At 41.3% G+C, this 26,725-nt stretch overlaps 1 protein-coding gene across 9 annotated transcripts in view; it reads right to left on the bottom strand.

The window, feature by feature from the left end:
- Positions 1-26,725, bottom strand: part of LOC137369760 (intermembrane lipid transfer protein VPS13B-like) — a 1,379,747-nt gene that overhangs the window by 133,154 nt on the left and 1,219,868 nt on the right. For 5 of the 9 annotated variants that reach the window (XM_068031169.1, XM_068031166.1, XM_068031172.1 and 2 more), the window contains 4 exons: positions 26,461-26,660; positions 17,266-17,447; positions 15,693-16,042; positions 7,696-7,857 (listed from right to left, as the gene is read on the bottom strand). In XM_068031169.1, the coding sequence (XP_067887270.1) occupies positions 7,696-7,857; positions 15,693-16,042; positions 17,266-17,447; positions 26,461-26,660 (894 nt within the window). The remainder of the gene's footprint in view (positions 1-7,695; positions 7,858-15,692; positions 16,043-17,265; positions 17,448-26,460; positions 26,661-26,725) is intronic. The other 4 variants (XM_068031167.1, XM_068031173.1, XM_068031171.1 and 1 more) reach the window with 2 other exon arrangements.

Raw genomic sequence — 26,725 nt, 5'->3', positions numbered from 1 at the left:
ATAGGTAAATTGGCCATTGTAAATTGCCCCTAGTGTAGGTAGGTGGTAGGAGAATGGTGGGGACGTGGTAGGGAATATGGGATTAATATAGGATTAGTATAAATGGGTGGTTGTTGGTCAGCACAGACTCGGTGGGCTGAAGGGCCTGTTTCAGTGCTTTATGAAGTGTAGAATGTCCGACTTAAATGCTCGCCATCATCATGTGCAGTGATCAATTTTCACACTAGGCAATTGTTGTGCCAATACCACTCATCCACCACCCTCTGTGCTCAGTGACCTACACTGGCTCCAGCAACACCTCAATTTTAAAATTCTCAAGCTTGCATTCAAATCACTTCATAATCTCGCTTCTTCCCTATCTCTGTAATCTCCTGAATCCCTACAATCCTCCAAGATCTCTGCGTTCCTCCAGTTCTGGCCTTTTGTGCATCCCCAATTTACTTTGCTCCACCATTGGCCGCCATGCTTCCAACTACCTAGTTCCTAAGCTCTGGAATTCCCTCCCAAAACCTCTCCACATCTCTACGTCTCTCTCCTCCTTTTAGTCACTCTTATGAAACCAACTTCATCTGTTCTAATATCTCATTATGTGGCTTGGTGTCAGCTTTTATCTGTTAATGCTCTTGTGGAGCACCTTGGGACATTTTATGCCTATAAAGGTGTTCTTTAAATGCACATTGTTGTTGTGCTATTCATAGCATAAATCACACCAGCGCTAAATGCTGGATTTTATTGTTATCATGTTTGCTCAGAGGAATAATAACTCCGTTACATTTAGACAAAGGTATTTCACATGAGTCTCACAGTTGTCATCTATGCTGCCTTGCAATGTCATGCTTTGCTTGAAGTGATGCGACCACAGCTCAAAATGGCCATCGGTCATTCACGCCATTTTGTTGTTTGTGTAGGTTCCAGGCAAGGTTATGCCACCTTGAAACAACTGCTGGAATTTTGGACTTCCCAATTACCAATAAGACGAAAAGCTTCGACAACATGTCTCTATCTTCAGCAATACACAAGTTCTGTACTACTAACTGACTATTTGTATACCAATAAGATTTTTTTTCAGCATCTCCTCACCACAATAATAGGAACATAGGCCGGAATTTTATGCCACCCCAGCGGGTCGGATGGTGGCGTGGGGGCGGCGTAAAATTGAGCGGCAGGCTCCGGGAGGCCTAACCGCCCCGATTCCGCCTCCGACCAAGTTTATGGAGGTCCAGCAGGGGGGGGGGGGGTGGGGTGAGAAGTGGCCCTCCCAAAGCCAATCAAGAACCTTAAGTGGCCATTTAACAGCCACTTAAGGGTCCTCGCCCGCCTCCGCGGGTATTTTACCCATGGCGAGTGGGTGTGCCGGGGACGTGAAAGGTTGCCCAGTAATAGCTGCCGGCCTTTCCGCACCCTGGGGGGGAGGCCTGCCAATCGAACACAAGGTGCCTGATTGAGGGCCGTCACTGCCTCCCAACCCAGGGATCCAAGACACCCCCCTCCCACCAAATGACCACCCTAGCCTCACCAGGGCACGACCGATTCCCTTGGTGAGGGTGCCCAAACTTACCTTCCGTCCCGGTTCCATTGCGTCCTCCTCGGTCGGCTGGGCTGCAGTCTCAGCAGTGGCCATCGCTCCCGATGGCGCTGCTGAGACTAAGAGCTGCCGGCCCGCTGAGTGGCCGGCAGCTCACTGAGGCGGGACCTCCTCCCTCAAGCAGGTGGAAGTCCCGCCTTGGGCCAATTAAAGCCTGGGGATCCGTAAAATACGGGACGGATCCCCAGGCTGGGCGGGAGCAGGATCGGCACCGACATTTAAGTCGGAGTGCGGCTCCCGTCCGCCCAGCGTAAAATTCCAGCCATAGTAACAAAAGTAGGCCATTCAGCCCCTGGAGCTTGTTTTCACCATTCAATTAGATCATGGCTGATTTCATGGAAGCTTTAAATTTCCTGCTCGACAGTTTTGCACTTGAACGTTTTGCATTAATGAAAGCTAACGTTCTGCTTTGCAGGTTTTGTTTTCCAATGAAAAAGCCAGTTTTATTAACAGTGGAGATGACCTCTGGTTTGTAATGAGATAAAAATTTCAGCTGTCAACGCTTTCTGTGGGAATGTTTCGTGTGGGCCTGGATTTGATTGTGTGGTAGCGTTTCCAAATTCTTTGGCAAATTCATTCATCTTCTGTAGCAAGGTGAGGTCAGATAGGCCTGAAAGATCCTTTGACCTCCTTAAACTAACTCATTAAGCTGAGTTTAATGACAGGATAAATTGTGGTGCACATCTGCCCATTGGTTGGTAAACTTCTCTCCTTGTTTTTCAGCTAGGCAGAGTGTTTGTGGTGATAAATTTTCACGTCCTAGCTTCTTTCAGCTCTATGGATTACTGATCCCATATTTCAGGACCATTTAAATTTTTGCAGCATTATGGATTTTTGCACTTCTGGATATGCTTCTGAGACGAACGCCTCCCAAAAACTTGGCTCAAATTGTTCTCTACCTCCGCGCGCTTGGAGGGGAAGCTGCACTTGACACTGATCATAAGGTTGAATTTCACTGCTCAGAACCCATTTGAGGTAGGATTCCAATCTGGATTAATCAGTAATACAAATTAAGAGGATTGAATTAAACAATTAAGTTTCAATACATTTTAACAGGAGGACTTTTTTGCACAATTTCAATTTAAACAAGCAGGTAATTTGAATGAAGCAACTTCGAAGAGGAGGACATTGTGTATAAATGCAACTTGGCTCTTTTCTTTTGCATTTTTTGTGATTCATGCATAATTTAAGAACTGATGCATAAGAACCAGTTTGTAAGGGTCATAGTTGTTGGTGTGCGGGTCTCACTAAACTCAGCCCATTGCAGCAGTTGATTTTTCAAATGCTCCATGTTGATTAGGAACAGGGAGAGGCCATTCAGCCACTCAAGCCTATTCAATCATTCAATTTTTAAAAATTCTTTCATGGGATGTGGGCATCGCTGGCAAGGCCAGCATTTGTTGCCCATCCTTAATTGCCCTTGAGAAGTTGGTGATGAGCTGCCTTCTTGAACTGCTGCAATCCATCTAGTGCGGGCACGCCCACAGTGCTGTTTGGGAGGGAGTTCCAGGATCTTGATCCAGTGACAGTGAAGGAATGGCGAAATAGTTCCAAGTCAGGATGGTGTGTAACTTGGGAGGGGAGCTTGCAGGTGTTCCCATGCACCTGCTGTCCTTGTCCTTCTACGTGGAAGAGGTCGCAGATTTGGAAGGTGCTTTCGAAGAAGGTTTGGTGAGATGCTGCAGTGCATCTTGTAGATGGTACACAATGCTGCCACTGTGTGTCGCTATGAAGGGACTGAATGTTTAAGGTGGTGGATGGGATGCCGATCAAGCGGCTGCTTTGTCCTGGATAAGCTTTTTGAGTGTTGTAGGAGCTGCACCCATCCAGGCAAGTGGAGAGTATTCCATCACACTCCTGAATTGTGCCTTGTAGATGGTGGACGGGCTTTGGGAAGTCAGAACATGATTACTCGTCGCAGGATTCCCAGCCTCTGACCTCTTGTAGCCACAGTATTTATGTGACTGCTTCTGTTCAGTTTCTGGTCAACGGTAACCTCCAGGATGTTGATAGTGGGGGATTCAGCGATGGTAATGCCAATGAATGTTAAGGGAAGATGGTTAAATTCTCTCTTGTTGGAGATTGTCATTGCCTGGCACTTGTGTGACACGAATGTTACCTGCTACTTATCAGACCAATCCTGAATGTTGTCCAGGTCTTGCTGCATCTGGACACAGGCTGCTTCAGTATCTGAGGAGTTGCGAATGGTACTGAATCTTACAATCATCAGCGAGCATCTCCACTTTTGACCTTATGATGGAGGGAAGGTCATTGATGAAGCAGCTGACGATGGTTGGGCCTAGGACACTTATCTGAGGAACTCCTGCAGTGACGTCCTGGGGCTGCGATAATTGGTCTCCAACAACTGCAAACAGCTTCCTTTGTGCTAGCTATGACTCCAACCAGCGAAGAGTTTTCCCCTTGATTTTCATTGACTTCAGTTTGGCTACGGCTCCTTGATGCCACACTGGGTCAAATATTGCCTTGATATCCATGGCAATTACTCTCACCTCACTATTCAATGAGATCATGGCTGATCTGTATGTTAATTCCATTTATCCACCTTTGCTTCATATCCCTTAATACCTTTGCATAACAAAAGTCTCAGTTTTGAAATTTTCAATTGACCCCGCCAGGCCTCAAAGGCTTTTTGTGGCAGAGTTCAGATTTCCACTCCTCTTTGTATGAAGAATTGATTCCTGACCTTAATCCTGAACGGTTTACTTCTAATTTTAGGGCTATATCCTTTTGTCCTGAACACCGCTCTCCAGAACAACTTGTTTGTACCTACCTTATCAACTCCTTTAATCAACTTTAACCCCTCAATTAGATGATCCCTTAATCTTCTATGCACAAGGGAATACAACTTAATCTATACAACCTGTCCTCCTAACTTAACCCTTTTATCGCTGGTATCATTTTGCTGAATCTGCAAAGCACCCCTCCAAGGTCAATATATCCTTTCTGAGGTGTGGTGGCCAGAACTGAATACAGAACTTAAAATGAAGTCTAACCAGAGTTTTATACAACTGGATAAGCTGTTTGTATGGGAGGGCAGAGGTGCATAATGACACTCCTGAGACGGTGGTCGAAATTTTCTGAAATGCTAAGAGGTCCCAACACCGAGGAAGGCGGGACCTGACCTCGCGCAGTGGGTAGCATGACCCTGGGTGGCATTTTAATAGCAGTGGCCAATTAAGAGGCTGCCGCTGGGACCACCGTCCAATTGAGGATGGTGGCCCGCCTTCCACAGCTGTCGGCTCAATCAGAGAACCGGCAGCACAACCAATGGAGGTGGCCAGTGCTGAGGTTGCAGCAAGAAGAAGATGTCACCTCCATGCTGAGGCACCCTTGAAGACAGGGTAAGTTTTCTTTTACCGAACCGGAGCCAGGCAGGCAGGCCCCGGCAATTGGGGTGGTGCACCCTTCAGTGGCGGTGCCGGCCATTGCCACTGTGGCCCACTGCGTAGTCACAAAGGAGCACCACCCACCAGGAACCCACTGGGAGGGTGCCAGGATTTACCTGATGGTCTCCCCATGTGGCAGAAGCTCCTCCCGATGTCAGTAAAATGCCACTGGGGGCAGCAAGTGGCCCTTAGTCAGGCAATTAATTGGTCACCCGCCTCCAGTCGGTGGGCGCTCTGTACTTGATTAAAACCTAATACACATCTTTGCTGCTGGTAATGTCCCATGATGGCGGGAAGACATTGGGTTCCCCTCCCAAAGCCTTCTGCCACCATATTCCACCTCCCACCCCGTCTCCAGAGGACTGGTAAAATCCAGCCCAACAATTTACTTGTCAATTCAGTATGCTGTATTTGCTGTTCGCTCTGCAGTGTGCTCTACATTGGGGAGACCAAACGCAGAGCTTCTGGTTGCTTGCCAGTTTAATTCTCCCACTCTGACCTCTCTACCTTCTGCCTCCTATGTTGTTCCAATGAATCTCAATGAAAGCTTGCGGAACAGCACCTCATCTTTCCACTAGGTATTTTATAGCCTTCTGGACGCAATACTGAGTTCAATAATTTTAGGTCACAATCGTTGCTTGCATCTTCTTGGACAGCAAGAATTGCTAGTGATTCTGCTGTTGCCATTTATACCTCTGAATCCATCTTTTGTTTCTTTGTGTCTCATTACCACTCTCTTTAGCCTTGCACCACCCTCTCTTTTGTCAATTAATCTCTCCTGCCTTCCACTTCATCAGAGATCTTCCCTTTTTTGTTCTTTCCTCCACCCCCTCACCAACCTTCCTTGCCTCTGTACTTAATTGAAACCTAATACACATCTCTAACTTCTTCCCGATCTGATGAACGGACATCAACCTGACATGTTAACTCCGTTTCTCTCTCCATAAATGCAGCCTGACCTGCTGAGTACTTTCCAGCCTTTTCTGTTTTCATTTCAGATTTCCAGCATCCTCAATATTTTGCTTTCATTTTCGCTCTGAAAGTGCTAAAATGAACCAGCCTGGATTTTACACAGGTAATGACAATGAAACTGTCAGCGTTTGCTGCCATTACTTCTCTGAAACTGTGGGAAACATCTGGAGTGCACATGTGCAGTTAAATTCAGAAATCTAGACGTTGTTGTCAATGATTCTATGCTTTTTCAGAGGGGACACTGTTGAAGACACCCCCCCAGACCGCAATTAATTCAGAAATCACTGAATTGATGAGAAACTATTCTTTTATACTGTTAGTCTTGCTGTAAAAACCTTTGAAAATGTTACAGCTTATCGAATGAGGTGAAACTGGATTTTTAATACTGTACTAAATTCATAATTACTGCTGAAAAACTTCTCTGGCCCTAAAAAGACTAATTTTATGTTTGCGGAATATAAAATTTCTCTACTATGATAAAAATTTCACATGTTAAAAAATAATTTTCTTAAAGTTTGATATTTCAGCTTCTACTTTAATCCCGTGTAAATCTCAAATATTTATTTTACTCAATGTAAAATTTAAACTTAAAGATAACCAGTGCATTTTACTTCCTGTTTTGCTGTCTGTGGGAATACTTGAATGTGATTGGCTGCTTACCCTGCTTGATTATATCACTGTTGTTGGACCCCTGGAGATCTCATTGACTAGGCACCAGATTCAAACTATCGTGGGGAAAGGGGAAATCCATGCCAGAGATTGCTAGATCTTTGTGGGCAGCTTTCTCTGAGGCCAGCTGTGAGCACCATTGCTTCATTGCCTACCACAAAATCAGGGCCGGTGACAGTTATTCTGCTGGTTTGTTTTGAAGAAGCAATGTGGTGATGGCTTTGTGCAGGAAAAGTAGTGTTGGTGGTGTGGAGAAGATCGAAACGGACTTAAAGGAGAGAGTGCCATTTGACTGGGTTAGAAAGGTGAGTGGATAGTAGCAAGAATGGTGAGCGAGAGGGAAATGAGGTACAGATGAGACTTTAAGGCAGGGAATGGCTTAAATGTACTGGCATCTGGTCTGAATCTAATCATCTGTTTTTCTAGTCCCTTTTGAAAAGTTGATTTGAGAGCTGAGGTTGGAAAATCCTTACAGTATCACATCAGCTTTAATTAGGACGCCTATCAGTTTGAGTGTAACTGCAACTGTCAAGAACAGGTTACTTAAAAGTAAAATGAAATTCTGCCTTTGTGGAACAAACTACACATGCTTTATGCTTGTTAATGTTCCCTTAACCTTTCAGAACTGAAAGCTGCGCATTACAAGAATAAACATTTCCTTTTACAATTTGCTTCCAACAACAATGACACAATTGAAGGGAAAAGCTGTAAGGGAGCCCAGAATGTTCATCACTTTCATACAGAAATCATGAGAAAAACACCAATCTTGCATTTTGACCTTGGAATGACGAAAGATTACTGGTGTCCTTAAAAGGTTGTTCTTGACCTGTTGGAGTACGTTTAAGATGAGCAGTGCTTTATGTTGGTGTTCACTATTTAAACTACATTGGAGGCAGTTGCATTGGTGTACCACGGACATTTTCTGAGCTGTAATAATAAAAAGCTTGCTTTAAACTGACAACTATATTAATATCACCTTCAAGGCACCTGCTGTTATTATTACTGTTTAGTCCCCTGAAGGAGCCGCCAAAGAATAATTCAGCAAACTACGTTTTGTAATACCTGAGGGGACTTGTGCGAGCGCCAGCTGTACTGATGGCTGTGCTGACTGGCCAGTAGAACATTTTCATCAGTATCCACCTGGCCAAACCGCAGTGTCTCCTGAGTGTCGTTACATATCACAAAGTGGCTGAAGACCAACTCCTCTGCCTCTGGATGTTCGTTCTGGAACAGAAAACATCAGTATGCATTAGATCAATTCTTAAGATGTGTAGCAGCCGTCCGCCTAGTGGTAAATACCACAGCCTGAAAACCCAAAGACGTGAATAGACTGGTTAATATTTCAGATGATTGACAAAAGCTGGTTACTGTCAATGGCAGCATTTCAAATTCTCCACAGTACTTAATAAAACAGTTGTTTAAAAAAATTGAATCCTTCTGGAGAATTTGCATCTCATCTATATACTGATTTAGAACTTAAAGTTGGCAATAGTTTTGATGCTTAACTTTTAGTGACTGCAAAAATATTTAGACAATATACTAGCAGCTCAGCATTCTACTTTTAAAAGTGTGAAAACTAAGATTTTCAAGGTTGAGCAGCAAGTGGGTTCAATTTGACCAAAGCAATTTGAAAATATTGCCTGTGAGCTGTGAGAAACATCACTGGCAGCAAACAAGCAGGGCTTGGCATCGTGAAAGAATAAAAAATGAAAAATAGTGTCAGGCAAATCCCACCTGCCAAGACTGAGGCACGCATTATTTCACCACATGAACATTAAAACTTTAAAAATTGCAATCTTTGACTGGAAGGACATTTGCAGAGTACCAGACAATGTGGAAACAAAGGGAGCCAATCCCTGTTCCTCCAAGACACAGAAGTGGTCAGACCAGTTTTAGTCACATGACTGACTAGCTGTTAGAGAGTTTTTGAACTCCCAACAAAGGATTATAACAGAGAACGCTATGTGCTCATGGACTGAGAACATCTCTACTGCCTGTCTGTCTGCTTCATCTCTTCCCACAGAACTGAATCTTGTGAAAACACGTGAAACTAAGACAGAGAAAAATTTCCTACGTGAACAAGGTTAAGACGACGACTGGGCTCCAACGAAGCGTAAGACCATATCCTTAATCAAGGAATACAGAAAGCTCGAGAAACAGTAAGATATTGCCTCAAACTGTTCTGCTTATCTTTTCTTCTGCTCTTTTCTGTCCCTATTTTGCATATTTATATCACTGGTGCATGCTAGCATGAGCGTGTCGTATATCTGTAAGGTGTGTACTGTATTAGAGTTTGAGTTTAAGGTTTAATAAATGTCAGCTTTCTGCTTTAAACCAAAGAAAACCTGTTTGTGCTCATTTCTTGGCCTTATAATTGGAAAGTTGTGAACAAGGATTCACAAAGGGGGAGCTCAAAAGACAGTGTGTTTAGAATTAAATCCTGTTACAATAAGACCAGGTGAAGATAGCAAGAGACCCCTAGACACATTGCTCACCTGGTCGTAATAATAGTTAAAGAGAAAGATCATAGTAGCAAATCATTATTTGTTCGCATGATATAAATTGAAAAATACCACAGTGTTGATATACCTAGGCGACAGCAGGAAAGAGAGGTCACATGGTATACTGTAACAATTTAACTGTGTGGAAAAAACAGGCAAAAAAAAGTTTTGAGAGACTCACCAGCGAAGCAAGCCACTGAAGAAAAGAACTGTCTATTTCTCAGCAGAAATTCTACAAGGAATTACAGGCCAAATTAATTGCCTAAGCAGGAAAAAAAAACCCTTTGAAGAGACCATTTGTATAGCTGAAGTAAAGTTTCGACTGAGAGACTGTCGGTTTTAAAATTCAAGTAGACCTGTTGCTGTGCTCATTGTTGAAAGAACTGTTTGATGCCTGTGTTTGAATGCCTATCTACTAAGAGACTATTTCATCAAATCCACGTGGAGACTTTGAGTGGCATTTGATTATTTTCATACTAGAATACCTCACCCATCAGAAACATAACCCACAAAGGTGATAGGTAAATTGGCTGTTGTAAATTGTCCCTAGTGTAGGTAGGTGGTAGGGAATATGGGATTACTGTAGGGTTAGGATAAATGGGTGGTTGTTGGTCGGCACAGATTCGGTGGGCCGAAGGGCCTGTTTCAGTACTGTATCTCTAGATAAAAAAATAAAATAAATAAAGACTTATATGCCAGTTATTTATTTATTCTTAAGAAACAGCTAATTTTTAAAACATCATTTTTAAAAAGAAATTGGTTAACCACGATTTTTGAGTGTATGTGTGTGAATGGGGGAGTTAGGTTAAAGTAAGAAGTTATAAGGTCTTTAGACATAGGTTTATCTTAATAGTGTCTAAGATTTAGTTTGCATAAATAGTTAATTTGTTGTTGTCTAAAGATACCTGGTTTGGTCTGTTTTATTCTGTGGGTTACTAGAGGGTTTGTTTTGGCTACTTTCTGGTTGGGTGAGAAAACTTTAATAATATGCTGTGACCTGTGGAGTGATGGGACTGAATTGACAGTGCATTGCTCCCCACTTGGTCTTAACATATTTAATTGGGTGCCTTGTCTGGGATCAGATTAACTGGGGGCGGGGCGGGGGGGGGGGGGGGGCTCGTGTTTGGAATCATATTAATTGCTGATCTCTGGGATCATATTAATTGGAGGCTCAATTGTCTGGATACAAATCTAACGCCAATTACGAAAAAAATAAAAGGAACCAGGTTTCTTGAGTAATAAGGTACAACCTATACAATTATAATGGCATTAGCAGTTGCTGCAGAGTTTCTGGGAAAGGAGAATGTGTCCCTCAGTGACTTGATAACTTTAACTCACTGCACAGTGGCTAGCACCGCAGCCTCACAGCTCCAGGGACCCGGGTTCGATTCTGGGTACTGCCTGTGCGGAGTTTGCAAGTTCTCCCTGTGTCTGCGTGGGTTTTCGCCGGGTGCTCCGGTTTCCTCCCATATCCAAAAGGCTTGCAGGTGATAGGTAAATTGGCTGTTGTAAATTGCCCCTAGTATAGGTAGGTGATAGGGAATATGGGATTACTGTCGGGTTAGTATAAATGGGTGGTTGTTGGTCGGCACAGACTTGGTGGGCCGAAGGGCCTGTTTCAGTGCTGTATCTCTAAATAAAATAAAAAAATAAATAAACAAAAAGAATTGGTGGCACAATTGGGGTTAGAGTTGATTTCAAATCAAGTGCTAAAAAAGCAGAGATATTTGATCCAACATTTAAAATTAGAAGAAAAGGTAGAAGGTAGTAAGTGAGAGTGATGCAATGGAATTGGCTAGGATTAAGTTGGAAATGAAAAAAACTTGGGCAGGAACAAGAAATGAAAAAAACTTAGGCTTCAACAGGAAACAGATAAAGAAATAGCAATAAGAAAACTTGAACTTCAGAGAGAAAGTGAAAGAGAAGAGGGATTTTAGGTTAAAAGAGACAGAACTAAGAGAGAGGTAGCCTTGACTCCATGGAAAATTTGGGTCTGGAAGAATCTGAATTCAGCCTAGGGCCCAGCAAAAAGCTGTTTAAATTTATTCAAGCTCTCCCTAATTTTAAGGAAAGGGGCGTAAAGGCATTTTCCATATATTTTGAAAAAATAGCCAAACAGATGAAATGGCCAAAGGAAAGCTGGACACTGCTTATGCAAAGCAGGTTGATAGGTAGAGCTCATGAAGTTTATGCCATGCTTCTGAAGAGGCTTCTGCAGATTATGAGATGGCAAAGAAGGCTATTCTCGCTGCGTATGAGTTAGTTCCTGAAGGTTACAGTCAGAAGTTTCGGAACTTACGGAGATTGGCTGGGCAGACGTATGTAGAATTTGAGAGGGTGAAGCAAATTAATTTTGACCATTGGATATGGGCAAAGATGGAAACCACATATGAGAATCTTCAAGAACTGATTCTCTTGGAAGAGTTTAAAAAATCCATTCCTTCAATAGTGAGAACTCATGCAGGTAACCTGAAAGTTTTGAAAGCTAGGTAAGCAGCAAAAATTGATGATTTCGAGCTTCTGAATAAGCCAAAACCTTTTCTACGTCACTCGCGTAAACCCAAGAAGGATAGAAAGTTGGAGAGTGAAAGGAAGGCAAGTAGCCGGGGACAAGAAGGAACAGCTGGGAATGCCCCATGATCACCTCCTCAGGTCAGAAAGGAAATTGCTGAGGGTAGAAGTGAGGTTTGCAAGCCAAACTGTTATCATTGCCACAAAATGGGTCACCTTCGTTCAGAATGCTGGAAATTGCGAGGTAAACCCATAGGACTTGTTGGGGCATGCAAAGCTAATGCAGAGGAAAAGACTCTGACTGAGAGTACAGCAAACCAGGCTATAGCTTTAACGGCAGCTGTAAAACCAGATACAAAAACTCAAGTGAGTGTAGGGGTTAAGAATAAGATACCCAAAAGTTATAATGAATTTTTATCAAAGGGGAAAGTAACTCCATATCCTTTAAGTGAGGCAGGAAAACTTATCATTATACTCAGGGATACAGGAGCAACCAAAACACTCTTGCTGGGGAAATGTATAACATTTCCACAAGAGAGCGCCTTGAACTCTAAAGTTTTAGTTAATGGAATTGACAGGGATTATATACTGGTACTTTTACATAAAGTACGCCTAGAGACTGACTTAATATTTGGTAACTGTAGGAATTGTCCACAGTGTTTGCAGTAGAGGGAATTGATCTACTCCAAGGAAATGATTTGGTCGTATCAAAAGTTTCAGTTTCTCCTATAATTAGAGAGGAACCAAGTGAAGTTAGGGAAACGGAATAATTACAGGAACAAGTTCCAAGAATATTTCCTGCGTGTGTAGTTACCCGAGCAATGGCGAAACAGGGTCCGTTGTCGGAGATAAAAGTGGCACCACAAGCAAATAGCCAAGTATCTGAAACCTTATTAGGGGATTCAGATAATCCAAATTAGATGTTTAACAGATCTTCTATAATTGCACCACAGCAAGCTGATCCAGAGTTATACCAAACAGCACAGATGGCTCTGACAGAAGCTGAGGCGAAAGGACTTCCAGAAGGCTATTATATGGCAAATGGAGTTTTGAGGAGGAAAGGGATACCACCTCATAGACTTGCAGATGAAGACTGGACAGTTGTTGAGCAGATAGTGGTACCACCTAAATACTGCCAGGGATTATTAAGGTTAGCACATGACATTCCTTTTGCAGGACATAGGGGAATTCGGAAGACCAAATCATGTATAAACCAACATTATTACTGGCCAGGTCTTACAAAGGATGAGAGACAATTTTGTAGGTCATGCCATCCATGACAAATGGTGGGGAAACCACAACCTATCATAAAAACGGCACCGCTAGTTCCCATACCAGTGATTGAGGAACCATTTAGCAGCCTATTGGAAGACTGTATAGGACCCTTGCCAAAACCAAAAGCGGGACATCAATACATACTTACTATCATGGATATGGCTACTCGATTTCCAGAGGCCATTCGTTTAAGATCAATTACTGCTAAAATAGTAATAGAAAAGTTAACCCAATTCTTTACGCCATATGAGTTACCACTTGAAGTTCAATCAGATCAATGTTCTAATTTCATGTCTAAGATATTTCACGAAGTAATGGGCAATTTGGGAATTAGACTGTTGAAATCTTCACCATAACACTCACAGTCACAGGGAGCTTTAAAGAGATACCACCACACTCTCAAAACAATGAATGGGACAAAGGACTAGACTTTCTTTCATTTGCCACCAGAGACTCACCAAAAGTGTCTACTGGCTTCAGTCCTTTCGAACGGGTTTGCAGACATGAAGTATGCGGTCCTTTAAAACTCATAAAAGACAGATTCTTGGAACAAAAGAATGAATCTTCGACATTGGACTATGTCCCCGTGTTCCGGGAAAGGCTCACGAAAGCTTGTGGTGTGGCTCAGGAACACCTTAAAGCATCCCAAGCCAATCCGAAAAAATGGGCAGGCAAGAATGCAAAAACCCTTAATTTTCAACCAGGGGATGAAGTGTTGGTGTTACTGTTACAGGGGGAACCATTAAAAGCATGGTTCATTGGCCCATAGAGTGATCAAAAGAGTGGGTAAGATAGATTACTTGATTGATACCCCTGATCGCCAGAAGAAGAACTGTTTGTATCACATCAATATGTTAAAGTAATATTATCACAGGAGGATAAGCCAGTACCTGTATGTCAGGTAATCGGGATTCTTGAGAAGGAAAAGGATAGGGAGGATGAGGCAGAAGGAGGCATAGACAATTCTCAGATTGAATCTCCAACTATCAGATTAGCGAATACCAAATGGCTAGGAAAATTGGACAACCTGCTTTTGCACTTAGAGGCAAAACAACATGAAGACCTAACCAGGCTTTTCACAACATTTAAAAGGGACAAACCAGGATGTACAACCTTAGCCACACATGATGTGGGTACAGGGGGAACAGTTCCTTTAAAGCAACATCCTTACCACTTAAGTCCAGAAAAACAGGCCCAAGTAAAAGTAGAAATCCAATACATGCTGGAAAACAAATTGATCAAACCTGATGGGTCAACCCAATTTTGTATAGACCACAGAAAAGTCAATGTGGTAACAAAGGCAGACGCCTACCCAATTTCGCATTTAGAATTCAGTATCGACAGAGTGGGCGGTGCTAGGTTTCTTACCAAGATCCACTTGTTAACTGCAGCCAAAGAGATATCAGCTTTTGTAATACCTGACAGTCTTTGTCAGTGGCAGGTGATCCAATTTAGGCTAAAAGCTGAAGGCAATCCTAACAAATGAACCAGTTTTGGCTGCTTCAAATTTTGCTAAACCCTTTAAAATAGCAATTGATGCTAGTGACCTAGGGTTGGTGCAGTCCTGTTGCAGGACGACGTATCGGGCATAGAGAAGCCAGTAGGGTACTTTTCAAGAAAACTAAATTGCCATCAAAAAAGTATTTCACTGTGGAAAAAGAAACATTAGGACTTTTGCTGGCTCTCAAACATTTCAAAGTATATGTTTGCCAAGACAATAAAGAAATATTAATATACACTGACCATAACCTATTAATTTGTGTGGAAAAATTGAAATGCTAGAATATTTAGATGGAGTTTGTTGTTGCAACGTTATCATTTGAAAATTGTACATACTTCAGGGAAAAACAAAGCTGATGCTTTGTCACCAATTTAACCATGTTAAGTTATATGGATGGGGATGGTACAAAGAAAATGCTGTAAATTATCAGTAAAGTGAATGGGTGTGAATGTGAAAAAATGTTAGAGTGATTTTTCCCAGTTTCTATTTTTTTCGCACTGTAATGGAATGCATTTAAGAATGGCTTTTCGTTTCACCAAGGGTGGAGGTGTCACGGAGTTGTATTTATTTTCTCCTCTGTTTGAAACAGTGTGCCTTTAAGACAGAGAGAGAAGCTTTTGGATTTCTGAGGCACAGTGTGCCAGTTGCACTTGTTACCTAGGCGACAGCAGGAAAGAGAGGTCACATGGTATACTGTAACAATTTAACTGTGTGGAAAAAACAGAAAAAAAAAAGTTTTGAGAGACTCACCAGCGAAGCCTGCTACTGAAGAAAGGAACTGTCTATTTTTCAGCAGAAATTCTACAAGGAGCTACCGGCCAAATTAATTGCCTAAGCAGGAAAAAAAACCCTTTGAAGAGACCATTTGTATTGCTGAAGCAATGTTTCGACTGAGAGACTTTAAAACATCATTTTTTAAAAATAAATTGGTTAACCACGATTTTTGAGTGTGTGTGTGTGTGAATGGGGGAGTTAGGTTAAAGTAAGAAGTTATAAGGTCTTTAGACATAGGTTTATGTTAATAGTGTTTAAGATTTAGTTTGCATAAATATTTCATTTGTTGTTGTCTAAAGATACCTGGTTTGGTCTGTTTTATTCTGAGGGTTACTCGAGGGTCTGTTTTCCGGTTGGGTGGGAAAATTTTAATAATATGCCGCGACCTGTGGAGTGATGGGACTGAATTGACATTTCGTTGCTCCCGCCTTGGTCATAACAATTGGCACTTTAAAAGAATTGACACGGTATAAACAGTTTCACCTATTTTAACATACCTGCCTCCAAGCACGAACTGCTGTGTCTACGGAATGAATTGCATGCTGCCCCACGTTGATAAAGACAGGATCAACAAACACATTTCCGTCCATCAGCTGCTCCACTGAGCTGTTGCTAATGGCCACTTGCCCGTGAAAAATGAAGGGCTTCAAAATGCTCAACATGGTTAGATTGCGGTATTCGAGCAGTTTGCAGTCGGCGATTGCGGAGAACTGGAGCTCCCGGCAGACAGGGCCATCGGACCATTGGCGCAAGTACACGTTTGGATTTTTCAGAGAAATAACCATGTATTCTTGCTCTGCAGGCAACTTTCTATCGGGGATGAATGTTTGGAGGCAGCTGGGATGTGCTGTGGTATAAAATAAATATTTCAACAACATGAATAATTTTTTTCAAAATTTGCTTGGATCATATAAAGTAATAAAAATTAAAACTGTTCACAGATTTATAATTAAAATTTTGCCAGTTAGATACATTTAATTATAACTCTAAGATGAAATAATACCATTTTATTTTGTCCATTTAATGTTCACAATTGTAAAATTATCTTCCCAGATGGAATAGGAAGGGATTAATATGGTGACATCACCAATGGCATTACTTATCTCATTCTGAATGGCTGTTTTTTTCAAAGATAAAAATAGAATGGATTTAAATTTTGAAATGGATTGGGGGGTAGTGGGAGTAACTGGATAGCACTTTGAGAACTGGCACAGGTACAATGGGCCAAACAGTCTCCTTCTGTGCTGTGAGACTCTGTAAGAATCAGATTTTCAGGAATCTCAGCTACTAAAATCAGAAGACATGGAAAAGCCTAACTACTACAAAGGCATTGAAATTACACTCAGATTAAAGAGGTGAATTCCCCGATAAAATAGCATTTAAAATAGATTTACAGACACACCTCTTAAGCACTCACTGTGTAATTTCAAAACCTAAGTCAACAGATAAAGAATTTATTTATTTAAAATTGGCACACTCATTACCTGTTCAGAACAAATGTGAGATCGTTAAATGGTGTATTATAAATTACGAGGATGTTCCAACACAGAAACAGGTCATTTGGCCCAACTGGTCTGTGCTGGTGTTTATGTTACACAGGAGCCTACATCATCTCACCTGATCAGTATTTTCTTCTATTTTGTTCTCCTTCACGTACTTATGTAACTTTCCCTTCAATTTATCTATGCTGGAGCACTGAAGTTTTTGATTTGAATTATTATGGAGCTGTGCGTAGCTTGAATTAGTTTGGTTGTTTAATATACAATACTCAACATGAGCTCCTATTTACAGTAGCAATTAACTGGCATAGCTTCAATAAACAATGTGTTAGAAAAATCTATCTCATATTGCAGGTCATGATATTTTATGGACAGTAATTTAATTTTTGATGATCTAATTCTTTCAATGAAAGCAAAAATATATTTTGAAGAAAATGTACTTCGCTCTTCCAATTAAAAAAAATACTTTCAATACATTGTGACAGATTTCTTCTAAATAAAATAACAAAGCTTTAGCTTAGAATTCAACAATTCTAAGTACTAAATAAGCATATTTTTTTCAGTAATGTACCTGTGCCCAGCTGTTCCAGGTGATGACAAAGGTGAAGCTCAATTTGGGCAAAATGCAATGAGGTTCCAAGAGAAGGTACAAACCATGGTGCAAAACACGAATCTACCCTGGTACAGGCTGCCAAGGCCATTGGAGATACAAGTTGGTCACAGACACTTTGCGAGCCAGACTCACCATCACTGCTGATGAGAAAACAATGAATGTCACATTTCTACCAACACATTCGTGAAATAAAATATTAAAAAATGATAACGATAAGCTTTACAGAGATATAATTTTACAAAAGATGTCTCTCCACAACCAAAGTTAAGCCAAAGGATTTTCACAGTACCAGGCAAACAACTGTTGAAAATTTCTTAAGGCTGTAGGATCGGCAAAGAAAGTGGAAAACTATTCTATATTTTTGAAGTGGACTCAAGTAAGCAACAGAGTTATCTTGTAAAGATGATAGCAACAAGCAACTGAGAGTACAAAAACATTAGAATTAAAGGGCAAAGGATGAAAGGTCACTTAGGTAGGTATTAGAGTAATAAAGTTTGGAGGTGAGAAAACCATGAATGAGGATTTCAGCAAGAAAAGCACTGAGGCATGATTGTAGACAGGCATTATTACAGGAGGTGGAAGGAGGCAGTCTTTGCGATGTAGAGCATATAGGGTCAGAAGCTCAGCTTGGGGTCAAATAATGCACTGAGATTGCAGACAGAAGAAATGTTGGGAACAGATGTTTTGTGCAGAATTTCCCTTACAAGATATTATGAATAGATAGAGCTGTTCACAGTTTTATATTCATAATGTCATCAAGGGGATAGTTTCATGTAGAAAGTTTGATCGTGGGCTGCTTCTGTTGAATAGTATTACACAAGAAATAGGAGCAGGAGTAGACCATATGTCCCATCGAGCCTGCTCTGTCATTCAATATGATCATGGTTGATGTTAGGTTTCAACTCCACTTTCGCACCCACTTGCCATGCCCCTTGATTCCCTGAGACACCAAAAATCTGTCTATCCCAGCCTCAAATGTATTTGAAGATAGGGCATCCACAACCCTCTGGGATAGAGAATTCCAAAGATTCACAACCCTTTGTGTGTAGTAATTTCTCCTTATCTCAGATCTGCTGGAAGGTGGGATTAGGCTGGGTGGCTTGTTTTTCAGCCATTGCAGACATACTGGGCCAAGTGGTCTCTTTCTGTCCCGTAAACTTTCTATAATTCAATGAAATGATCGGCCCTTATCCTGAGACTGTGCCCGTGTTTTAGATTTCTTGACCAGCGGAAACAATCTCGGAGTATCTACCCTATCCAGATACCTTCAGAATCTTGTATGTTTCAATGAGATCATCTGTCATTCTTCTAAACTCCAGAGAGTATAGGCTCAATTTACTCAGCCTGTCATCAAGGAACAACTCTCTCATCCCAGGGACTAATTTAGCAAATCTTCACTTTACCACCTCCAATGCAAATGTATCCTTTCTTAAATGTGGAGACCAAAACTGCACACAGTAGTCCAGATGTGATCTCACCAAAACCCTGCACAATTGTAGCAAGACGTCTTTATCCTTGTACTCCAATCCCTTTGCAAAAAAGGCCAACATGCCATTTGCCTTCCTGATTGTTTGCTGTACCTGCATGTTAACTTTCTGCATTCCTTGTACAAGCACATGCAAGTCTCTTTGAACAACAAAGGCAGAGAACCCCGCCTTTTCGGCCTGGTGCCGGGAGCGCCGCCTCCAGCACAAAATCTAGTCCAACCTGTCTATATCTCTTTGCAGCCTCTCTATGTCCTGCCCACAGCTTACCTTTCCACCTACCTTTGTATCATCAGCAAACTTAGATACATTACTCTCTGTCTCTTCATCTAAGTCATTAATATAGATTGCAAATAGCTGAGGCCCCAGCATTGCCCTTTGTGGCACTCTATTACTCACTGCCTGCCAACTTGAAAATGCCCAGTTTATGCCCACTTTTTGCTTCCTGTCTGTTAACCAATCCTCGATCCATGTTAATATATTATACCCAACTCCATGAGCCCTTATCTTTCCTATTCTCCTTTCATGTGCACCTTATCAAATGCCTTTTGGAAATCCAGGTATACATCTACTGGTTCCCCTTTATCTAGCCTACTAGTTCCATCCTCAAAAGACACTTTAACCATGGCTTACTATGGTTTGTCAAACAGGAATTCTCTTTAGTAAAACCTCGTTGACTTGCTATAATCATACTGTGCTTTTCTAAGTGCATTGTTAAGACTTCCTTAATAATAGATTCCATGACAGTATAACAGAGAAAAACAAGATTGAAATGCACAAGAAAATTCATAGATATTTTCCCTTAAGTGGGCAGAAGAGTGGCAGATGAAATTCGCTAAGAATATTGTGCACAGGATGAAACGTGAGTAACACAGGTTATGAGTGAGTGGTTTTGATATATTTAAGGGTGAAATTAAGGGATCTGGCATTTTATAGATACAACATTTGGATGTTCAATCACTGAAGAGCAACTACCAGCAAGGAACTAGAATGCTGAATTATATCGCCAAAACAGTTAAGTACAAGTCCGTGAAAGTCACGGCTAAAGTGTGCTCATTGACCTACATTGGTTCCTGGTCCAGCAAAACTCAATCTAAAAACTACTATCCTTGTTTTCAAATCCCTCTGTGGCCTTGCACCCCCACATCACTGTAACCTGTTCCAGCCCTACAACCCTCTGAGATTGCTGTGCTCCTTCAATTTTGACCTCTTGCACATCTCGATTTTAATCATTCCACCACTGGTGGCCCTGACTTCTGCTGCTGCGGCCCTAAAGCTGGAATTCCCTCCCTAAACCTCTCTGTTTCACTAGTTCTCTGTCCTCCTTTAAGACACTGCTTAAACCCAGCTCTTTGACCAAACATTTGGTTACCCAATAGCTCCAGATGTGACTCGGTGTCAAATTATGTTTGACAACACTCCTGTGAGGTTCCTTGAGAAGGTGTATTATGTTAAAGGTGCTATATACACGCAAGTTGTTGTTGCACAGTATCTTTATACAAAAGTAAAATACTGCAGAAGCTGAAAATCTGAAGTCAAAACAGAAAATGCTGTAAACACTTTGTCGAAACAATGTTAACGTAATGTTAATGAAATGTTAACTCTGTTTCCCCCTCACAGATGCTGCCTAACTTGTTAAGTATTTCCAACATTTTTCTTTTCATCTTGATTATTGCAACCAGTTCTGGCCACAGAGACAGTAATTTTCTGAGGAAAATGTAGAGAGGAACCTCAAAACTCATTTGTGAGATATAAGGACAGACTGGAAAAAGTTGGCGATTCAGCCAAGAAAATAGGCAACGGGGGTGGGGGGGGGGGGGGGCTGGTGGTGATGTCTTTATTCATGGTTTTGTGTGTGACACAGTAACCTGTTTAGTAACGGTAAGCCTGGAACACTACATTAATTAAACCAGGAGAGTAGAAGGAAGAGCATAGACACAAATGAGTGGAAGGCAAACTGAAGATGGCTGTCAAGAGATTTCTAGACAAGGTGTCCAATATGCAGAATAAACTTCTGGAATTGGTAAAGAATTTTCTGGGTGCTACAATGTGGGAGTCTGGTGGTTTGTTCTAGATAGGAGCATAGTGATGGGCTGAATAGCATTTCTCATTTCTATCTATCTCATGATCTTTATGGCATTTAGGATTAAGCGGAAATTCAAATGAATATATTTCCTACTCAAAGCATTGGATTTAAGATTAAAATTTTAAAAAGCATTTGTGGATGACAATGTAATTGTATTTATTTTATGGACTTTATATAGTAGTTGGCCACAAAAACAAGGATGAAGCAGATGAAAGTGGTGTTCAAGCTAGGGTTACTTAAACGGAGAGACAATAGTGTAGTGGTAATGTTATTAGAATAGTAATCCAGAGGCTCAGGACATGGGTTCAAATCCCACCATGGCAGCTGGTGGAATTTAAATTCAATTAATAAACTCAATTAATGAATAAAATTCTGGAATTAAAAGCTTGTCTCAGTAATGGTGCCATGAAAGGTCACAGACCTGTAACGTTGGGCTGAATTTTACCAGTGCCTCGATGTCAGGGGTTGTGGCGGGGGGGGGCATGAAGTACTTGCGGGAGTGGCCCGCCACGACCCCCGACGCCGAGAAGGCCCTGCTGCATTTTACTGGCAGCGGCGAGGCCTCGGTGCGGCCCCAGAGCCTTCATTTAAATATTAAAATTAATTTTTAAAAATGCAAATCAACTTACCTTGCCTCGGCGGCTGTCCCACACCTATTTTCGGAGTTCCGAAGGGGAGGGGGGGGTGGACTGAAATTATCAGGGTGGGGAGGTGGGGAGCAGGGAAAACACTTTTTATAGGCTATGGGGATAATAGGAAGGGGTTGAAGGGCAAATGTTATGAGGTTGGGGGCCGTGGGGAGTTTGGGTTGGGAATAAATTTCATTCTGTTGATATTGCCCAAAAAACAAACATTGGGGGAGGGGGAGATGGTGGGAAAAGGGCCTCCAGCATTTATTCAAATTGTGGTGCATTGTTTGCAAAAATATCACTTTAAAAATTATAATTTCTTCGAAGGGCTTGAAGCCCTTTAAAAATGGCACCGTTGCCTGTGTGGTGGCACTGGACACCGCTGCCGGGATGGAGCGGCCGCCCCTCTACATCATCAGGGGGTGGCTGCTCCACCCCCTCCATTTCAATGAGTCACTACGCAAAATATCACAGGGGCTCAGCGGTGCCGCATCCGCGCCTGAAGGCCGCCAAGTTCAAAGCACGCTGCCGCAATTTGTGGCCCGCTAATAAAGTTCAGCCCGTTAACTCTGCTTCTCTCTCCACAGATGCTGCCAGACCTGCAGTGTATTTCCGGCACTTTCTGTTTTACTCCATGAAACTATCATTGATTGTCGTAAAAACCCATCTGGTTCACTAATGTCGTTTAGGGAAGGAAATCTGCTGTCCTTACCTGGTCTGGCCAACATGTGACTCCAGATCCACAGCAATGTGGTCAACTCTTAACTGCCCTCTGAAATGGCCTAATAAGCCACTCAGTTGTCAAGGGCAATTAGGGATGGGTAACAAATGCTGGCCTTGCTAGTGACACCCACATCCCGTGAAAGAATAGAAAAAAGCTACTTGGAGAGAAAGTCAAATTAATAAAATTCCAATACCGACCTGGAAGCACCCTGTTACATATACTGAACATTTAAATATTCAATATTTGGGTCCAGTCACGGGTTGGAAAGGCAGAGAAAGGATGAGAAACATGAGAGTAGTAATACATACCAGCGTCAATTCTTGGAGAACTTCATCCAAAAAGACAATAAATCAAGGGCAAAGTAGGGCAGAGTGACAATCCCTGGCTCAGTTTAACTATTAGTACCACAAGGACAACATGAGCCCAGAAGTTTGCTTGCTCCTTACAGACAGTAAAATGTTTCCACTGTATCAATTCATCGAAGTATTGCAATCTAACAAAGGGGTCACTTAGCAACAGTTGAACATACAGGGAAATACAATATGTCTAATTCACTAGATTCTTTTACGTTCAAAACACATTCCTGAACTCTTAAGCAGAAGTTAACTTTGCCAAGTCATCTTTCTTAACTTAAAACAGATAAAGTATTTTTCTAATTTTGAAAATGGACTGTTATGTATAAAGCAGAAATTACGCCAGCTTCACTCCAAAAGAAATAATACTTTTCAATTGGTCAGAATTTACCGCCAAGGTAACGATGAGGGGTTTAATGGCACTTGCTGTTATTAATATATAAATGGTCCAGTAACTTGCTGCAAGGAAGAGACACACTATGAACTCTGAATCGCCACAAGTTGCTGGATGACTTATGGCGCTCCGCTGTTAGCCTCGTGAGAACAGCACTTCGCACTCAAACTCCCTGTGAGTTTCAAGAAATTGCTGTATTTGCATATTAATTAACAATTACCTCTCCAGCTCAGAACGGGAACATCTGTGTAGTCTTATTCCTACAGGTAGTAAATTGTTCTTAGACACTTTCATATCTTGATAAAAGATGTCTTACTTTTCCCTGGTCTCTCCTCTCCCTTAATTTAAACTTTCTTTCCCTCGCTTTATTTCTCTTTCTAGACCTGATTTGATTCTAATTCACCCTCTTTCCCTCTATGTCATTGCTTTGTTTCTTTCTTAATCCTCAAATCTCATTGGTTCTTGAGATAGACTGTTGGTCCCCTGGTTTGCCAAGTTCCCATATGCCAAATTGCCCTCACCGCACTGTTATCAGCTCACATTTCCAGCAAGTCAAGGCGCAAAAAATGTTTGAGGGAATAAGTCTAACTAACGGGACAAGCCACGAGATGCCCCACTCCAGCGAATTCTGGGACAATCTATGAGCAATAGTGCAATAGTCATGTGACATGATGTTACGCTTTTTGTTATAACTTTAAAAGTTTTCTAATTTTCTCCGAATGAGCAAACATTCAACTTAAACAATCACGAGCAATGAATGCTTTATGATTTTATCTATATTGCTTCTTCATAACAAAAATGAAATGATATTTTTATCTTTTTACACAATCAGCTGGTTCAATTATGATACTTTACGGGCTGTGGATGAAGTGAAGAAAGATGGCCTCGAGGGAAAGTAAGGTTTACAGATTTTCTCCTTCTCCAGATGATTTTGAATGGTTTGAGCTTGTGTTGAGTAACTGCTGCAATTATGCTGAATGCAATTTTCAAGATTATTTCTTTCCTTTTAGTCTACATTATCCATCGGAATTTTGACTATGCCATGTTTAGACTACTAACTTCCCGGCCCCGAGCACATTTACTAGCTGAGTTTGCCCCAGTCACACACATAATGGGGCTGCTTTGCAATACTTTTTGAACTAGAGTAGGAGCACAGTCTAGTGAGATGGTGACCAGAGTTTTGTTTTCATACACTCACAGCACAGAAGATGATCATTCGGCCCATTGTGCCTGTGCTGGCTCTTTGGAAGAGCTATCCAATTAGCTCCAATCCCCCTGTTCTTTCCCCACAGCCCTGCAAAATTTTCCCCTTTAAGTATTTATTCAAATCCCTTCTGAAAGTTATTATTCAATCTGCTCCACCACCCTTTCATGCAGTGCATTCCAGATCACAACAACTGCTTCATTAAAAAAAAAATCCCTCCATCACGCCACTGGTTCTTTTGATAATCACCTTAAATCTGTGTCCTCCTTTTGTCACTTGAATCAGTTTCTTCTTACTTATTTTATCAAAAATATTAATTATTTTAAACACCTCTACCTTGAACCTCCTTTGCTCGAAGGAGAACAATGCCAGCTTCTACATTCTCACCACATCACTGAAGGGCCCACATCCCTGGTACCATTCCAGTGAATCACCTTTGCACCTTTTCTAAGGCCTTAGCATCCTTTTTGCCTTTTGCACATTTGTACCATCGATACCCATTCTGCATCATTGGGTCATCATCTTCATGTGTACTGGTTTAAGAAGTGCACTACAGAGTCTGATTTTAATTTCTTTTCAGATGTTTTTCATCTTTTTTTTGCAAAATTGTTTATGCTAAAGTCTTTGGAGCATAGCACAACAGAGCTGTGTCCCAAAGATCATACTTTTGTTGATGTAACAACATTTGTAAAATGCCCTCCAGCCAAGACTGCTGCACCAGCTGAATTTACACAACCTGCAACATGATCTCAGCTTCTGTGGCTTGTCTTGCTCCATGTTAAGCTTTATGTAGACCTAGTATCATAAAACATTCTCTCAACTCTTATACATGACTTCCTATAGGAAAAGCAAAGTATCTGTAATACTTACATAATTTCAATTATTAGCCAATTCATTGTTTTTGTTAATCTGATATAAACTTAGTTTGAAGAACTTTGTAATCACATACTAATTGTCTCATTTTACACCTTTATAACAGTTTTAAAGAGTTAGGTTTGGAATTTTAACCTCATCTACTGGATACCTCATGAGTATCATTAGTAAATTGGCAGGGCTATGGGGAAAAAGCATGGGTGTGGGAGTAATTGGATAGGTCTACCAAAGAACCAGCACATACATGATGGGCCAACAGTCTCATTCTGCACTGTATGGTTCTATGAGTAGTAAAGGCAGTGTTTTGTATAGTCATCAAGGTAAGAGATGGTAGCACTGGGGAATAAAACCTTTCAGTAATTTTTGCACTCAGTGACAGCAAGAAGCATTTTTGCGTCAAGTACAGCACTAATCAGATGCAAAGCTGTTGAGGCTTTGAGGGAGGAGTTCCTCTGTGAAAAGTACAGCAAAATCATAAAACAAAGCATCTTTATGACCTTATTTATGATTTATACCACTCAGCCTACAGGGAAATGTTGCCTGGTTTAATTTCTAGCTGAGAAGCTTTTTTTTAAAACTGATTTTCCATTTGGTTTATTCTTAGGGTTTCTCAATGAAGTTATCAATTCAGTACCAGATTATGGATGGTTTGTGTTTTGTATGTGGGTAAATTCGAAAATGATTAAGGCAGCCTAAGCTCAATTCATGGAAGGCCCTTACAACAACTTGCATTTATATAGCACCTTTAACAAAGTAAAACATCCAAAGGATTCACAAGAGCATTATCAGACAATATTAGATACTGAGCCATATAATGAAATATCAGGACAAAGCTTATGGCCTCAATAAGCAGCTAAAGACACCGCCAGCAATGGAGGAATGAATGAAATTGGTGATGTGCTGAGTTCTTGGACAATTGTAGGGCTGGAGGACGTTACTGAGATGCGGTGGTGGTGACAAGGCCATGGAAGGATTTGAACACAGGAATGAGAATTTTAAATTTGAGGTGTTGTCGGACCAGGAGCTCATGCAAGTCAGTAGGAACATGGGTGATGGATAAACAGAACTTGGTGTGAGTTAGAATATGGGCATCTGAATTTTGGATCTCAACAATCTAACACATCAGGTTTTCATCCTATTAATAACCTGGCATTGGATTTCAACTCAAGTCCCAGGACTCAAAACCTTGGTTTTGGTTGAAAGCCTGTTGCAGCAGTTTCTAAAATAAGTTCAACACGAGGGCAGAAAAGTTATTAATTCATGTCAATCTTGGAAAATTAAAAAAAAATATATTATTCCATCTTGCTCCAAAAGTGCAACAACAGTGTTCTCCCACGCCACTCTAACAACTGCGCATCTCCCCCCACCCAGTGCCATATGTAACTGTGATAAGAGTCGAGTCTCACCTCTGTTCTTCTGTAACCTCTTGATTACTATTAAGAACAATTCTCCAAAGATCGGAAGCTATGAGTTCCTTCTGGTCATTAGCCAAGGTAACATTAGGAAGCTGCAGCTCACATGCTTTGCTTTCAGACAGGCTAAATTCACGATAATCCACAAATACTTGCTGAAGCTCATCCCAATACTCCAGGCTGCATGGTACCTGCTTGAAATGAATAATAATTAACAACGAAAGAATTAGTCTTTATAAAATGAACCTTTACCAGGCTG

Source organism: Heterodontus francisci, chromosome 5, assembly GCF_036365525.1.
Source record: "Heterodontus francisci isolate sHetFra1 chromosome 5, sHetFra1.hap1, whole genome shotgun sequence".
Taxonomy (NCBI): domain Eukaryota; kingdom Metazoa; phylum Chordata; class Chondrichthyes; order Heterodontiformes; family Heterodontidae; genus Heterodontus; species Heterodontus francisci.
Note: the sequence above shows the minus strand (reverse complement) of the source record. Positions and strands in the feature narration are given on the sequence as shown.